This window comes from Trachurus japonicus, chromosome 14, assembly GCF_045865225.1.
Source record: "Trachurus japonicus isolate A0001 chromosome 14, Traja_1.0".
NCBI lineage: Eukaryota > Metazoa > Chordata > Actinopteri > Carangiformes > Carangidae > Trachurus > Trachurus japonicus.
This window is the reverse complement of record NC_140920.1, coordinates 25,517,243-25,535,930: the sequence shown is the minus strand read 5'-3', so window position 1 is coordinate 25,535,930 and position 18,688 is coordinate 25,517,243. Positions and strand designations below refer to the sequence as shown.

The 18,688-nt window shown below is 41.6% G+C and overlaps 1 protein-coding gene across 6 annotated transcripts in view; it reads left to right on the top strand.

The window, feature by feature from the left end:
• The first annotated feature begins 1,102 nt into the window (after positions 1-1,102).
• fryb (furry homolog b (Drosophila)) overlaps positions 1,103-18,688 on the top strand; it is a 69,351-nt gene continuing 51,765 nt past the window's right edge. For 5 of the 6 annotated variants that reach the window (XR_015037636.1, XM_085798601.1, XM_085798599.1 and 2 more), the window contains exon 1: positions 10,404-11,130. Coding sequence is in view for 4 of the 6 variants with exons in the window: in XM_085798601.1 (XP_085654727.1) it covers positions 10,878-11,130 (253 nt within the window). In the remaining 2 variants the exon portion in view is untranslated. Of the gene's footprint in view, positions 1,265-10,403; positions 11,131-18,688 lie in introns of those variants that run through there. The other variant, XM_085798603.1, reaches the window with a different exon arrangement.

Here is an 18,688-nt window from a genome sequence, read left to right as displayed (position 1 = left end):
GAACAATAACAAACTGATAACAGCTCCCTTTACCCTATAAAAGGAAAGCAGCAAGAATAAAATAAGCCGGGGTGTAAATTCAAAGGCGGAAAGCTGACAAAGCAGTTCTGTTCTAAAATTATTACAGCTACCAAAAAAAACAACACCCAGCAGAGAACTGAAGCTCTGACCCACTTCCCTGTTTCTCTCATCTGTTTTTCTAAAAAGCCGAGACACTTCTTTATTCAGAATCCAATCTAAATGGACACTTTTCTATATATGGCACAATAGCATTTTATTTTCTATTTTAGTCCTGATAAAGCTCATTATTTTGTGCAACACTCAATTTCCCATTAGTTACTGTATCAAAGTCTGAGCAGGTAGTCTGATTAGAGCTGTTAATGGTTTATGCTGCCATATGAACACTGATAATGCTTCTTTTTTTTTTTGCTTGTTTTTGGTGTTTTTTTAATGTTGTATAGAAATGAATGAATGAAGATGTCCCAAGATGGAAGCTACAACCTATCTGCCAAATACCTTGAAAAACTTTACACAAGTGTACCCTTAGTGTGAGCCTATTGTTTTGTTTTGTTTTGTTTTTTCTTTCTACTTCTGCTAAAGTCAATTGGTAAATGAAAATTCTCCAAAGCACAATACTTATGTAAATTTGGAGTAAAAAACATACATATCAAGAGTTAAGGTATGGAAAACAGAGGTTACAGGAACTGAGAGTGATGATTGGAGAGTGGTGATTTTTAATAGTGCTCCTTTTCTTAATAAAGTGCTTATTTAAATGTGTGTGTTTTAATCATATTAAATTATTTTCTCAGGAAAAAACCTTATCACAAATGCATTATAAGAATACTTTTACCATTTCATCTCGTCACTGCCGTCTGTGTTTACCGTAGTAAACGTGTGTCTTTTTTCTGTCTCCTGCCCACATTTCTCCCATCACTTGATTCGGCTGCACCTGCCGCGCTCAGCATCCCTCCGTAGCAGGAGCCCTGCCCTTGGACCAAGGTGCGCCCCTAGCGACACGTTGACGGACAGCGCCGCGGACCAATAGGAGCCGCCCCTCGCCTCAGTCTCCAGCAGCTCGGCGTGTGATTGGTTGCTAGGGGCGGGGCCCTATCATCCCGAGCAGTAGTGCTGTCAGCCGGGGCGGCACGACTCCTGGAGGAGAGAGACGAGACGGATTGATGAAAACAAGCCACCAAAACCACATAAACAAAAGAAACCCGTGCCTGGAAATGATCCTGTAGTCGGCGAGCTCGACGCAGACAAGGTACGGCTCGGTTTCCTCCCGCACTGGTGTTGTGTCCGCCGGGCTTTCGCGGCTCTGTGTTGACCACAAAGACCTGTCTTGGTATAACATCGATTAACTGCCACGGGGGGGCTTGTACTAGCTAGTTAGCCGCCGAGTTAGCTCCGGGCATAGCTGGTTACGGTGGTCGACACCCGGTGAACGTGAGAAAGAAAAGACCAGAAGAAACGTGAGCTACACAGCTACACAGCGTCTCCTCGGCAGCGCGCGCTCAGCCGACAGCACCGCGTCGCTTTGTGAGGCGGGATGAGCCGAGCAACAGTCTTTATGAGCAGGGATGCTGCTGGCTGGCTGGCTGGCTGGCTGGCTGGGGGTAAATACACACTTCGTGATGGCGCTCGGAGATAGTATGCTACACTGCACGTTAGCCACCAGCAGCTAGGTAGCCCACACTAACCAAACACCAGCCCAGTGGCCAGCACGAGCTGCTCTCTCGCTTTATTAAACATGAAACACTAGAAAATCATCTCGTAGTGTGACATAACTGGACGCTTTGGCCGGGTGCCCGATACTATGGTATGTCGGAGGACCACTCACTGATGTAATGTGTTTTTTTTTCTCTTCTCATTGTGAAGATGATGACATAGTAATTGGTCGCCTTCAAATAGTGGAAGTTAAATTGGTTGTGGTCCAGTGGCGCGCATCATCCCGCCTGAGTAGCTGTGCACTTTATTATTCTGCAGCTGAGATGCTTGACTGTTTGGTGAGAGGAGGGCAGTGTTGGAGCATGTATTATTTACATCCACCCAGATGCAGCCAGATAGCAGACAGCACCTCGTATTATGGGCTCCTCCCTCATATCGTGTCCTCCAGCAAAACACAATGATATTGCATGTGAATATTTGTGCTTTTCTATTGTCAGTTCACATGTCTTTGCTGTGAGGTGAGTCAGTATCAGGACCATCATACCTCCCCCCTCTTTTGGACACAGTTTTCCTTCCCAGCCTGCTCTGTTCATGCTCCTATTTTCAGCCCATTCCTCTTTATTCCTCACCCTCCCTCCCTCCCCTCCCTTCCTCCCTCCCTCCCTCCTCATGACTCAATCAGCCTCCCTCTCCATCTCTCCAGCTGTTTGGCACAGCCAGTTGGCGACCCAGTTAGCGCCATTGTTCTGCGTCTGGACTTACGCTACAAGTAACACACACAGACACTATGTCATGTGTGTCACAGTGTTGTGGCTCTGTGGCAGACCTCCCACCCCCCACTCCTACATTTCTGTAGCCTGTTAAATATATTTTTTTTTAACAGACACATATACAGTAAGTGCAATTATAAAAAAAATATATACGTATATATATACAGTAGCCTATATAAATATCTACAAGAAGAAAAATGGAAGAAATTAGGTTTTTCTGTTGGATTAGATGTGTTAATCTCGTGTACAATCAACTGGATGGGCGCATACTGTATATACCAGGGTATTTTTTTTCAGTACTATTTCTTTTCTGGGTAACCTTATATAAGAAAGAAATGGAAAAAAATAATAATTTAGAACATTAGCCATCGATCAGTATTTTGCATGCCGATGCTTTGTCAAAACCTTTAAATTGTCAAGGTCTCTAATCAACAAAGCACTTTGATTTTTCCATTAACAACCACATGAAGCCGTGTTTTTGTGTCGTTCAGCTGAGTGTAATGGTCGGGCTCCCTCCAACAGCCAGAGCCATGCATATGTGGAGAGGCTGTTTAATCCCACTTATGCATGAGTCTGTGTGTTTCTCTTGTTTCTCTGAAGAGGCCATAGATGAATAGTGCAGAGTCCAGTCCAGCAGGTCTTGGTATTTATCCTCGGTGGATTGCTGTAGACAGCGACACAGAAAGATGGAGGTCGTTGCGTGGCTTTTAGCCGGTGACACGGTGCTCTCTTTCAGATGATGTCATCTCTCTCTCTTGCCGGCATCATGTGCAGGCCGCTGGTTATTTACAGTAGAGATGTTGCTGAGCTCCACCGGGTCTGTGGGAAAGAAGCCGAAGCTGCACTTGACCTCCCACACTCTGGACCGGTCAACCTCGGTCAGCTGGCGAACTATCTATCTTTCCTCGCTGTCATGGTTTCCATAGATACCACCGGGCACCTCACTCCCACCGGCTTACATAACCCGGTGTTCCTGCCAGGCAAACACAAGTCCACACATCACGGAGACATCCTCACACACACACACACACAAATTCCTCACCATCACACTCCCTTTGTGATTTTGCCTCAGGTGCTGTTGTCTCAGAGATCCATGCATGTTTTACAGGCGCCGTAACGTCTTTATAGCAGAATACTCCTTTACTTTCAGACAATCCTGGTGGTGTTGACATAGTTTTATGGAGTTTTTGTAAAAGAATCAATTTTATTTGCCTTATGTGTTTTGTGTGTTTGTTTTAGGACTTCATATAATTAGTCAGGGGGATGCTGTTTGTTGCTGCTGGATTGAATGGATCTCTAAAGGCTGTTTGCTGATCCATTAGTTTACGCATTAGAGACCCCAGAGGTGGCATTACATAACACAACTCTATATATCTATGGAAAGGCCGATGGGCAAACTGCACTGTGTGTGTGTGTGTCTGTGTATGTGCACATCCATGGCTAATGTCAGTGCACGACTTAATGAATGTAGCAGCGCTGCATATTCCCACTCCATCCTGACTGACACCACAGTAACTGACAGGTTTTCAATACGTCAGTGAGTTTTTAAACTCCAGTCCTGTCAAGTTTTACATGTCTCTATAAACACACGTTTTGTCATTTGGTACAGAATGAGCAGTCGTACATGAATGGTTATTGACAGAGAAGTATTTATATTTAATATTCATGGCATCTGTACTTACACATTTAAATGTCACATTATTTAAATGTCAGTTGTACATAATGATCAGGCTTAGAAGCAGCGTGGGCACAGAGCTGAAAGCAGTTTTTGTCCATCCAAGACCAGGAACCAGAAAAAAATAATCAGTTTCTTAAAAAAGAAGCAACGGTGTATAGAATCTAACAAACAACAGAATAATGTCTGAGAGTGTGCTTAGAAATGAAGCACTGACGAAGCGTTTAGAGTTATTTCTCTGCTCGGCTCCAGGGGGCACCATTGCAGTGCCTTGTGCAGGCTTGTTGACAGGAGGAGGAAGCTGAAGGACTGTTGAAGGGCTGTTGTTGTTGCCTGATTACTGCCACATTAAACCGACTATGAATATTTATATTCACTATGAATATGTTCTCATATTGCAGACCGAGCCTGTTCCCAGACCTGTGAACTCCTACCGCCGGCCGTCCCCTCCATGCTCACAGATTAAAGTGAGATTAAAAAGAAATGTCAGTCCAGTCTGATAATCAGGCTACCGTTGCTCCGGTACCTGCTAATGATGATCACACAGTTTTAGCTGACCTCTCTAAGCCTCGAGTCACGGGAACAAGACGGTAGAGGAAATCACCGAGAGAAGTGAAAGGAAAGTTTTGCTTTCATTCTGAGAGGGCGTGTGTAGCAGCAGCCTCAGTGTAATGCCAGCACAAACAGGCAGAGAAAATAAACACATACTGTTACTGTACCTGTTAAAACCACTGCTAAGATCACACTTAAGCATAGAATAATGAAAAACGGGCAGTGGAATGTGAATATGTAATGTAATTAAGTCAAGTAGAGTTTTGATTTACTTCATCTAAACATGTACATTTTCCGATTACAGTATATGTAATTGCACTGTTTCATTTTAGAAACAAATATTGTTTATTACATTTATTTGATTAGTTTGCTTACCAGGACTCTGCTGATCCATAAAACAAAATATAATTAACAAGAAAGATGTATTATGATAAGATAATTTATCAGCTAATAAGCTGCCTAGCAGTGTTTAAAGTTCAGCTTCAGCTTTAACTTTATTTATGTTCAATAAAGTAACATATACCAAAGTCCAGTGATACAGAGATGTTGGTCAGTCATCCAAGGAGATGCAACTACAAAAACAAGGACAATGAATGACAATAAATGCAATAAATATAAGAGTTAACCAGCTACAACACAATGCAGGCCTGGACAATTGGCATAATTTTGAAACAAATACTGTTGATATTAATACTATTATGCTTATGGAGAGTATCTCAGAGTGTTTAAGCAATGGATCTGCATCTACCACTGCCAAAACCAATGATAGATCAATAACATAACATGTTATAAATACCAATAATTAACTTATAATAATAAAAGTATCTTCTTTACAAAGCTGGTGTTACTTTTCCCAAACCAACAAAACCCCATACTGTCTAGGTGTCCCTTTGTTTTATCTTTATCTGCACTCATGTAGACAAGTACTCCAAATATGTACTTGATTATATGAACTCTGAACAGATCTCAGACTACAACTGGGAGCTGACAAAGCGGCTTTGCATCACAAAGAGGCTGATTCTTGTGGCTCTGCTCTGCCGTCATTAATTTTAGCCCTTCATCCCAGTGAACCCCTGAACTGGAGTCTTGCTTGAGTTGCTAAGCCAAAAGTAAACTTGTTTATGCTCTCAGTTCTCCTGTTAGACCGGGTTGCTGAGTGTCTGCGGCGGTCTGGGAAACTGCTAACATGGGAGCATATTTAAGTGACAGGAGAAATTAAAGGTTTTCTGCTTGTAGCAGTGCTCGCTGAGGGTGCAATTTAAATGATTATGAGGGTGATAATGAGAGAAGAGTTGGTTTCTGGGGTGAGGTTGCTGCCAAGTCGGTTAAGAGGAGGATAAACGATCAGTTAGAGATAATAGATGAAGGTGTGGTAGCGTCTGGTTTAACATGTTGAAGGAACAATTCATGACAATCCATGTCACATGCTTGAAAGCACAATTTGTTGGCCAAATGTGAGGTAACTGTGATGTAACTCCAGCACCTCCATAAGGTAGTGAGGGTGAAATGAAGCCAATTTAAGTCTTAAAGGGATAGTTCAACATTTTGGCAAACCGGCCCATTGCCATAATCCCTATAGTCATAGCAGTAGGTTTGTTACCTTTAAGTGCCGGTGTACGCTATTTTTAGAACGGCGGAGAAGAGCCACAAGCTACTCAGAGCTACGTTACTACTAACAGTAATATTTAGCATGATGAAAATTACGGGAGTTCGCGGCCGTTTGTTTGACGTTGCCTAGGAGATCTGTGCCAAATCTCGCGAGAGTGTGTTGTTGAGACAGAGACAGGTCGTGAACAACGTTCATTTTCTCCTGATGTGTCCGTCTGAAAATTGCCATTTTGTGTCAAAATGTTCAGAAGAGATGTGGCTTGTGAAAAATGAGTTCAAAATTTACTTCAGTGACGGTGGGGCGAAAGAATCGACCATAATCTGTGTTCACGTTCAATTTTCCCATTGGAGTCAATACACTCAAGGCTGCCACTAGTCTCCTAAAAAGGCGTGGCCGTGCAGAAACCCGGAAGCTGACTCGTCATGGGGGGTCTTGGTTTATAAACCGTCTTTGGGGAAACCAAGAAATCCCATGAGCCTCCGTAGCGTAGCTCTGAGCAGGTAGCGGCTCTGCTCCGCCATTCTGAAAATAGCTTGCACTGACAATTAAAGGTAACAAACTTACTGCTATGACTATATTTATAATGGCAATTGCCAATTTGCCAAAATGTTGAACTATCCCTTTAATGACAGCGGGAAGCTCCATACATTCAATGTGGTGCATTTCCTTTAGCATCCTCTTAACTTCCTTTTAGTGTGTGACCTTAGATAGCACCACATTTCCATATCTCCCCCATTGGAAGGGAAATATTTCTGTTTTTTTTCACATGATAGCCTAGTGACTGAGGGACAAGTGGCTAAATAAAATGGGATTTAAAAATAAGAAAGACCCGAGGGACTCTGAGGCAGGGGAGCAATCACAAGTGAAGTCCTTATTGTTTATCCAGTCTTTCAGGCTAAAACAGGCCATGGCCCTGTGGTTGTGTGTGCCTGTTTGGGTGTGTTTGGTTGTCCCAGTCAACCACGGCATGTCTGAACAGTGGGTGGAAGGCGATGCTTGGCTCATAATTCATATTCAGGCAGATTTATGTGCAGTGTCTTCCCAACAACGCGTGAAAATCGTGACGTATGTGCCATTAGAATTGACATTTGTTTGTGCATTTAAAGACGTTTCCCTCTTGTCAGCTGCTCTGTCTCACAGCACTGTTATCAACCTCTTATCTACTCCAATGTCAAAATAATGAACAGATTAATTGACATTGCAGATTGGATTATCTTGTGTGTGTGTCTAGTGTAAGATTGACAAAGCTTCAATATAAACAGGACTGACTAATCAGGTTAAGCAAACAGCAGTGTGACAAACCTGAATATCTTAATTGATTATCATTCATCAAACACTGTGGAACCACAGCCAAATCAGAAATATGTTGTACATGATGCCTGTAATAGACAGCAACAAATACAGTAGATCTGAATCTACAATAGACAATATCATTAAATAAAAACATACAGTTGTATTTTTTCCAACACCTTCTGAACATGATTGGTTCATCTATGTGTTATCTTTGATTGGTTGGCCCCTGCTGTCAGTTAATGAAAAGGCAAAAACAATCTCCTGTTTGTGTGTGTATGTGTGTGTGATAGAGAGAAAGAGCGCGTGTCTTAATACTTGGCTGTTGTACTCCCCCAGGGGATGACACGCCTCTCTAACTGACTTTGGCACCGTGCCTCCCTCTGCTTGTTTGCCACCTTTAACTATTTCCTCTCCAGGTTGGAGGAGGCACCCTCATTGTTTAAAATGGTTGTCTTTCTGCTCTGCTGGCACCCAACCACATTTCACAAACAGTAGCAAACTGCTAGAGTGTGTTTTAGCAGCTCACTGAAAATGGTTGTCTCTGTACTGTAAGTGAGTGAGAAAAACATCTCATTAGGAAAAAGTGAAAAAACCTGATCTGCTTGAATACTTATTCCACCATAGGCTAATGTATTCCAATTATCCTGTGTTGAGGTCTAAGCTACAACTCGTGTCTGTTCAAACTCTTAGTCCTTTGTAAGGCCATGAGGACGAGAACAGTTGGAGTGGCCATCGAGCATATCTGATGTATCCTGGTTGATTAAAATATATACGTAAGATAGGTTTTACCTTTTCTGTGTCACCTGCTTGAACACCACCAGTTCTGTCCTTCTGTCTGTCTCATGGAAATCACATTTCAATACAACTAAGCTGCAAGAACAAAAACTGTTAATGTCCAGATCACATTCAGAGAAGACATATTTTTTGAACAACTGAAGACCTAAGAGTTCTTTTCAAGCGGCCGGTGGCTGTACGATGATGTGCACCGCTACTGAAGCACACAGAGACCAGGGCTCATGTTCAGAGTCTCATCAGGTTTAGGAAATGTCAGCACTTTGGTTGAAGTGGGGAAAGATTGTCATTTTGGTTAAATGTCAATAAACACATTGTGTCTGGAGCAACGTTTTCTGTTTAAAACCGGACCATGATTCTTTTCTGTAACCAAGAGTTTTAAAAGTCTAGACATGACTACAAAACTGTGTAATCATGGTGACGTGACTACCTGTTTATTATTATATTGGATATTTCAGCTGAGTGCAAATTTGATTAATTTTACTTATGTTGTTCAATGGTGTATTTGTAATTCACCAAATACTTAAATTATTAATGTAATCATGTTTCTGGTTGCAATTTAGTTGATTGGAAACCTCATGTCTCATTTCATAACCTAATGGCAAGTGATGTTAATATGACATAATTTGATGATTTGAGTAGCAGCTCCCTGTGAAGCCACAAAAGGCGACTTTAATCTACTTCTCTGTGCTGTAGGCACGTGCTGCAGCCCTCGTGTGCAACCAGTGTGAAAAACAAAAAACTGTTATTACATTCATCATGTTTACTGATTCTCGTGCGGCCGGCTCTGCATAGAGGATGTGAAAGTTTTGTTGTTTTCACACCTAAACACATGAGCTACCGGGCGAGGCACTCGCTGGAGCTGATGTCATGACAATAGTGGCATAAACAGCAGGAAGTCACCTCGGGGTAGGTGTCTCCTGAGAGGGGCTAACTGCCCTACCCACAGAGTCAAAGTAAAACATAGGATGAATAAACATGCTTTTGAAAGAGGCAGAAACATAACGTCATATAAATACATCACTGACACTGTTTTCATTCTGAAGAATTAATGCTGCTTATGATTTGGGGGAGCAAAGGAGGATGTTACAACAGACTTTAGTAACATTTCTGTTTATCAGTGTTTTATCAGTATTAAGGGAGTCACATGTCTTATTTTAGCACTGAGAATGGAGATTGCCTAATTTTGCCAGCATGACAAGACCTAACGTAATTAGGGCTAAACCAAAACAGTGTACTGTACTTCCTGTTAGGTTAGTTGTTTGTAGATAAGGTGCGTTTGGGTTTGGAGACCTCCCTGGACCCTTTAGAGATTAGATGTGAGATGTTTTTGCCATTAAAAAAATACTTTTATGAGGCAGTTTAGTGTTTATATCATGACATTGCATACGAGTTTCCCTTGAACCGGTCCCTAATTTAAATGTATGTGTCTGTGTGGAGGCAGATTCTCAAAACACTTGAAAAGGCTGCCTCAGATTTATCTTTAAAATCTGCTCAAAAAACTAACAGCTAACTTTCATACAAACACATTTTGTCTGTCAGGAGTCTTCCTGTTTGTGTTTGGCTTTGTTTCCCTCTTCTGTGAAGGGGTGTGGTTACCCTGCGTAATCCTACACCATTAACACATTGAGGTTACTGTAACTGGCTAAACAGCCTCGACCAGTGAGTGCAGGGACTCCAACTCTTAACTCACACCCACATGCCATGTGTTGGCTGTTTGAACCAAGCCGACGCATGCCATTTCCACCGTGCTCCACTGCTGCGAGAGGTGCAAAAGATGAAACGAGAAGAAGGAAACAGGTAGAAAAGAGGAGAAAGAAGAAATAACCGCCTCAGTTCATAGATCACAGTACAAGGGGGGTGATTTTGAAGAACTCACCCTCCCCACCCCTGGAGAGAGAAGAAAGAGAAAAGAAGACGGTGAGAGGGAGAGGGGATGAGGGAACCACCCAAACTTCCCAAACCACCCAATCAAGCAGCGCTCTTGGAATTGGATCCCTCCCTTGTTCACCACCTGAGAGCGGAGAAACACAGTTTGTGCCTCAGAGACTCAGAGGAGCGAGAAAGACAAGAGGCAGCGCGAACCAAAGAACAGGTGAGAGCAAAAACAGGTTGCGTCCAGAGAACACGGCTGAACTTAAACAGAAAATAAAATCGGCCAAACAAAAGAAGACTTGGACATGTTATTTTTCCTCTTCGTTTTCTACTCAAAAGGGACAGGAGAAAGGTGAACCTGAGCCCTCAGGAGAGTGTGTAACAAAGCTGTGAGCTCACTGTCTGTGGATTGAATGAACTTGACATAAAGAGAAGAAATCCTTGTGAGAAGAAACTGGATACCAAGATGTGGACAAGAGGGAGATGAAAATGAACACGGGGGTTTTAGGATTCCCTGATCACTGTGCCTGACGAGGCTTTGTTGTTTTTGTCAAGCCTCCTGTTGGACCATCATGTAGTGGCTCCTTGCTAACTCTGAGGACAGCCAGTTGTTGACAACAGACTACCAGGAGATAGTGGAGACATGTCTCAGGAAGATGTAACATGCACTAACAGTCTTGGGGCTGAAAGCGGGTCTTCAGCCCCCCACAATGGCCCGACGCTGAGCCAAGGGCAAGACCAGCATGTGGAGAACCAGAACCAGAACCAAGGCCAGGATGGGATAGTGCTGGACCGTATCGCCTCCCTGTCGTTGGACATGTTCGACCCCAGCGACTTCACTGGGAGGTTCTCTAAGATCCAGTCTAGGTCCAGAAAGCGGAAGGGGATCATCAGAGGTAGGTGCAGACGAGTTTTGGGTTATTTTGGTTTAAAGAGGAAATATCAAGGTGGACATGTCAAGACAGGACAAGGAGAGTAGATCAGCCTCGGAGGCACGGACATGTAAATTTTGGTTTAGTCATAATTCTGGTTTATTTTAATGTGAATGCCATGACCTGAGGGTTTTCTCAGGCTGGAGGTGGTGAAAAGGCTGGTCGGACATCCAACTGAAATAATGATCCTCAACTCCCCCACTGGAATGTGGGCTGGGTTTTTATCCAACCTGGGATTTAAGAAGAAGAAAAAAAGAATTTAGATCTCTTGCTACCTATTTAGTCTCCAATGTTTACCACAATGAAGTTGTTCTGTGCTGTGATTTGAGGACTTGGCTTGGCAGGTGTCTTTGTTGTGGCTTTTGTAGACCCTGTGAAAAGTGATACCCTCTGTGTCTTGAGAAAACAGCACCAGATTACTGCACTAATCCGTAGTCTACAGAAGAGGGAGAAGGGACATGCCCTATGTGGTTCTGGCCTCAGATGTTAAGTGCCGTTTTTTGACCAAACCACTCACTCTGTCTCAGCTTAACTTCACTTCTGGGAATTTCATGTCCAAACACTCACACTGTGGGAAAACACCAAGACCCTAAGCAGTCAGTCAAAGTACAATAGAGCTGGGCCTACTGTTAAATTAAATGGTAATGTTACTGATGTATTTTTAACATTTAAATTACTATGTACAACATTTAAGAGAACACAACTGTGGGGTCTGTCATTAGTAAACCTTAACAAGTACCATTAAATGCCATTAGTAGGGTTGTGTTCTTGTGTATTTTGAGACAGTACAATCACAGTTTGATGTAGAAAAAAGAGGATGAAATATTTTTTTGCCCTTTGTCCTTGTCTAGTTTGTTGAAAATGAATATTATAGTTGATCAAGTGAATAGGGGCTATTCCTAGAGAGCCACCGCAAGATCAAATTTAATATAAAAGTGACGTACAGTTACAGTTTTGACAGAACTGTCCTTAGTTCTCAGGTCACCCATAGGCCAGTGATGGTAAGGAAGGAGTAGTAAGAAGAAGTTCAAAGCGAAGTGTGTCTTTGGAATAAACCTGTGACACTAACAAGATAATGTCCGGGAGACCTGTAAGGAAAAGTCAGGAGAAGTTCATTTGAAGATAATCGGATATTAGGGCGAGTAGAGCAGAAAGGTTCCTGGAGTCCTTTTTGTATCTGAATATCCATTTTTTTCAGTGGGATTTGGCTGAACTTCAAAAGAAGAGAGAAAAGTGGGCGTTTACAGTGTGTGGCAAAAGGGGAAATCTGGAGTGAGGTAGTGTCTGTGTAACCAAGTACCACCTGCACAAACATGTCTTTCAGGGGAAATTAACAGCGTCTTCTCAATAAACAAGTGCATGGATCATAAAGGTCAGACTGTAGACACCAGGAATGCCATGAAATGAAATCTTATGGAGCTCCTATGCTCTGATAATGTCCATGACTGAGGCTTTGATGTCAGGGAGACAGATAGGCCTGGCATGAAGACTACTGACACACACATTCTTCACAAGAGTTATCTATTTGATCAACCCAGCTGTGTCAAGAAGATACCACTGTGTGAACTGTGTGTGTCTGTATTCATCTGCTGTGCTATGATTGACCAGTTAACACCCATAAGCACGTCAGCTGAGCATGTGAGAGAGACAAATGAGTGACTTGTTTAATTATCAAAGTATTTATTTTAATGAGTCAGCGTGATCTTGAACAATTCATTCGTTCAACATTTTCAACAATAACTACTCTGACAGAAATGTAATTAGCAGCAGCTATTTAAATGATTTATTGACATGATTGATTATTTTAAGGGATAGTTCAACATTTTGGCAAATTGGCCCATTGCCATAATCCCTATAGTTTTAGGAGTAGGTTCGTTACCTTTAATTGTCGGTGCAAGCTATTTTTAGAACAGCGGAGCAGAGCAGCTCAGAGCTACGCTACGGAGGCTTATGGAATTTTTTGGTTTCCCTAATCAAACTCATCAAACTCCGTAGCGTAGCTCTGAGCAGCTTGCAGCTCTGCTCCACCGTTCTTAAAATAGCTTGCCATGAAAATTAAAGGTAACAAACCTACTCCTAACTATGGCAATGGGCCAATGTGCAGACTTTTCTTGATCGTACTAGTGAACTTACTATCTTTGGACAGCTGGTCATTTGATGACATCACACATTTTTTTGACATTTCATAAACCAAGAGATTATTTGAGTAGTCATGAGAATTGGTGCAGAATGACGTACTGTACTGTACCTCATGCGAACACCATGATCTTTACAAATTGGTCTTTCGTCATCCAAAGAGATGCTTTGAAACTGTTTTAGATCTGTTTGACTGGTGAAAGTTTGTCATCTCACTGTGAATATATTTGGAGGATCAACACATCAAAGACGTTCTACAGGGAAGACACTGCTCTCATCGGCTTGTTGTTTATATGCACTCTGCCTTTCTGCTTGTTGCATCTTTGTCAGGGAAACAGTCTTTGAATAGGTGATGTTTACTAGTTCTGGGAAACCCTTGTATAGCGCTTTTACATATCAAAGACATTTACAGTAGGCTACATGAAATAGAAATAAAATGATACTGCAACAAGAATGTTTGATGCAGACTAACTTTAAAAATCAGTTGATTTATCAAATTGTTCAAGAACAAATGCGAGTTAAAGCCTTTTTTTTTTAGTTTTTCTTCTGTGGAGCAGGTCTCCTTGTCATGTCATTTTTATTTGAGGCTTTCTGGAAACTTATACTCTCGTTGGAATTGTTGAGTGGATTTATGTCATTTGAATCTAATCGTAGCAATTGGTATTGTAATTTATTTAATGGACTGTTGTCAGATTAAATGAAACCAACCTGTCCTTTGGTTACAGTTGTTGCTGTATTTTCCAGCTCATCCAGCGGCCAGTGTTTAGCTTATTGACAACCAGGCTGTACAGGACCATCATTTTTGCTTTATAGGCGACTGAAAATGAACGCCTGATGATGTGTTCCCTCTGCTGCTTTGACTTTGTTTTGACACGTGGGATGGCAAATTACATTAATTCATTCATCACATACAGTAATAATGAATTTGTTATCGTTTCCCTCTAATAAGCAAGGAGTTGTGTACAAAACATCCAGGTGGCAACTTTTCATTTGGCAGCAGGTCATATCAGCTGCTGCTAATTAACTCATTAATTCAGTGAGGGACTTGATGACAGATCAAAATATAACACTTTTTTCAGATTTGTGTGCTCTCTCTGCGAAACCGGTGCCTGCCCTCTGCCAAATGTTTGTTTTTACAATAGAAGAAGCTTTTGTGTCTGTAAGTCTGAGTGTGACTGATGTCCCAACAACTCAAACAGAGAGATACCTCTTCACTGATTGCATCACATCATCTTCAGGAGTCAAACTCTCCCAGTTAAACCTTTGACCTCTACTATTACTAAAGCTGATCAGATTTGTAGTTTTCAATCAGGGCCTTCAGTATTGGGATCAAGAAGCTACTGAAAAATACAGGTGGCTCAGTCCAGTAGGCTGGGTGTGTTATTTTTACAGTGTGAGATAAAACAACATTTAACATTCAAATAAATGAAAATACCAATCAGACTCTGTACTTGGAGATTCTTACTATCTAAAGATTGAATTGGTGTTATTGCCAGAAAAACCTAATGGAGGACCCCCTAAGAGAAACACACCCACATAGGAAAAGCCTCAGCAATCTAGAGAGGCCAGACATGATTTCTTTTCCTCCATGTGTGTGTGTGCGTGCGCGTGTGGCTGCGTGAGAGCACATTTGGTCCATAAACTTTTATGTATGCAACTGCCTTCAAAAGAAAGATTAAACACACTGTTAATTAGAGGTTAAATGGAATGTATTGCAATTTATGTCTGTTGTGTACATTTGTTCGGGTGCGTTTGTGTGTGTGTGGAGTCACATTCCAACAGCTGGCATGCTCAGGCCCCGCTCAGAATGTGTGGAATCTTAGGAGTTCAGTGTGTGTGTGTGTGTGTGTGTGTGTGTGTTTGTGTTGTGATGTCAGTGAATGATTTTTATATCCAAGCTAAATAAATGCGCATCAAATTCTGTGTCTCTTTCAGCGTGTCATGAATTTGAATAGATTTTCATACCTTGGACACGAACCTCTCTCCAACAAACAGCTGTTTTCTCTTCATTAAAGGGACAAGTTAGTAATAGAGTTTCTATTTGGTTATAAAAAAGTCTCACGTTAATGTGGATGAATCTACGCTACCCACACTTGTTAATGGCTCCATTTTTGATAAATATATCGTTTTGTCTTTATCGTTATTTTGTTATTTTAATTAATGGTGGAAATGCTGGGCGAGCCGACCAGCGTTTCCTTACTTTGGGTTTCGCGGACGCTCATGAGAATAACGCCGCCGTATTGCCGTTTATGGTCGGGACTACGACGGTAACTGAACCTCTTTGAACCTCTGACTTTAATTCTTGATGAATGAAAACACAAGTCCGTGTGCCGGTCGAGGAATTCTACGGTGCGCACGGAGGCCCATAAATGTAGTGTGAAAACGCTTCGCTTTTCCAAAACTCCTTGTTGTCCGTTTAAGAGAACTAGAGCTGGATACTAGTGCAATCTCCCAGTTCCATTTTACTCCAATTTCCAGAATCGACCGATCGTTTCGTTTCGTTCGTTTGGATTCAGTTCAAAATGTGATGCTTCCATGACGTCAGACTTTCTCAGAATACAGATAGACGTCAGTTTCTTCTACATTCAGCCAGCGAGCAAAGCTGTTGTTTCTTTGAATATAAGATTGTGAGCTAATTTTAGACTCACTTAGAGGTGAATTTCCTGGTGTGAAAAATGATTCCTTTTTCTTTGGTAAATGACAAAAAGAAACAAACATGACACATTCACTCAGCTTCACATCTCACAGCACGAGATAATATCTCTTTATACTGTAAACCTTGAAATAGCCATCCATCCTGACTCATGACAGTCCCATAAACATCACAGGTCGACTCAATGTATAACTATTCATATTACAGTTTGCAAGACAATAATAATAAAAGCCACCTATCATATATGAGACTTTTTTCCCTTTATAGCCATTTTATGGCCTCAATGGGTAGCAACAGAGATGGACCGAAATTATAGGGAGAGTAGGCGAATGACATGCAGAAAATGGCCCAGTTGGCCGAGAGTCTTTCCACTTTCCATGTGATGTGCCCTTACAGTTTAACTATCGCTCCATCTACGTGAATATAGGTTCAACAAATGTATTGATTTCAGGGGATTTACCTGCTTGTTACACTAGATAGTAAGTAAGTGGACATTATGTAGAAATCTTATGAAGGATGTTTGGACAGGTGCAAGACAACACTTGAATCATATTTGCTTTAATGTTCTGTGATTGTCAACTTGTCCTGATTGGCTGAACTGTCCTGACTCAAGTTAGCAGGTTAATATAAAGTCAGACGTGATTATTTGCTGATAGTATTTGGCCCCGGACTGTAATGAAGTAAGCAGAAGTTGCGGACAGGAATAGGCCTGCAGTGGTTCTTTGCTATATTTCTCCTCCTTTGAGATTAGGCTGTAATTGTCTGTTAATGGGAACCAGGCCATCCTGTGCTGGGTAACTCTCCTGTGAGCTGCAGCTGTGCATGATACTGTATCTTATGCACTTGCCACCCTTCCCCTCCCCACACTCTCATTTCCTCTCCCCCTGCCCCTACTCCCTCCCCACCCGTTCAGTTCTGTGGTACTTCCACAGTTCATCCAGGGAATTACATGATGACCCTAATTATCCACTTGTACTTCCGCTCTCACTCACCCAACCATAACATTATTGCTATGATGGCCATCATACCTTTCAGCTTAGATGGACAATTGGACAGTCAAAGAAAATAAGTATGTGACACAGGTTAAGGTGGAGTGAGAGACCTTATTCTCTTCCACTTTGTCTAAATGCCAGAAACTGTTCTGTGAGGAATCAAACCACTGCTCTAGTGTGGAAGGTTATCACCTAGAAGAGAAGTGGTGATGGAACTGGCCTATTTAAAGGTGTACAGAAATGTCCGTTTGTCCTGTTTGTCGCGTCGAGTTGTCACGAGTTGCTGCACGAGTTTACCAGAGTAAGGAAAACGAATTTGATTGGTCGTTATCGAGCGGGCGGGATATTCAAAGCTTGGGGCGAGACCGAGCTCCGTGTGTGTGTGTTGTCTCAGACGTTTGATTGATGGATGACGGATCCAATATCAGTGGCTGATGAATTGTGAGCAGGCTGAGGTATAATCCGTGCGCCTGCATTATCCAATGCGAAAAAAAAACCACACTTTCATCCCGGATTTAAGCCTACATCGTCTGATAGATGAGTTATTACACTAATTTAATGACCCAGAGTGGGCTCAAATTCAATTTTCTTTTCTGTACAGCTTTAACAATATAACTGAGAAAGTAACAAATGAAATACCAAGGAGGGGGTAAACCAGTGGGAATGTTGGGTCAGAGTAGATTCATTGTATCTTTTTTTTTATTATTCAGTAAAAACACTCAAGCTAGGACAAACTAATGATAGTGAAATACTGTCTGAGAGCTTAAATTTGTGTTCTCAGCCATCCCACATCTCAAAACAGCAGCATTATCATGCAATTTGGGAAAAAAACATCATTTTTGCTGTAGTTTTATTTGGCACTGGGCAGCATTAGATATTGATTGTTTGACATCAAAATGAAGAAGAGAAGCTAGCATCATGCATAATGGCACCTGAAATTAATCCAGGACATGAATTGACTTGCCCAGTAGTGAATGTAACCAAGCAGGTTGTGAAAACATTGAAGTGAAAGTTAATTGATGGTACAGCAGCATCATATTTTCTGATGACATCCTTCCTACTTGACCTTTATTTTTGTTCCATTTTATATTTACAGTACGTCAGTGAAGACAGACCAAATACCAAAAATGCCTCACTGTATAATGCTATACAGTTTGAAAGCACAACACAGTACATTTTCGACAACAGTTTCGACAACTAATCAGAATACAATGATCCAAGTTAGTTTTTGGAAATAAATACGCTTTTTGTAATGTTTTGTACAAATAGGAAGTGATACATGATGTGCTCCGAATGATACATGATATATTTGGAAACTTAAAAGGAAGCAAAATGTTTCTCAAGAGCTAGAAGCTGATTTGACATAATTTTTGACTTAATAGAATGTAGCTGGCATGCTGGCATCTTCAAGCATACCGTATTTTCCGGACTATATGTCGCACCTGAGTATTAGTCGCATCTGCCTAAAAATACGTCATGAAGAGGAAAAAAACATATATAAGTCGCACCGGTTTATAAGTCGCATTTATTTTTGAAACTTTTTTTTTTATTTCATAGGAATCCAAAAACGAACATTTATCTGAATCTGGAAGGATTATTCAATTGGCCTGCACAATAGCCTGAAGAACATAGGCAAAAAATATAAATTTAACAGGTGAACAAGTTCATAAAGTTCTCGATCTCATTCTGCATCACTGAATCCATTGAATTCTTCATCCTCGGTGTCGCTTCTAAACAACTC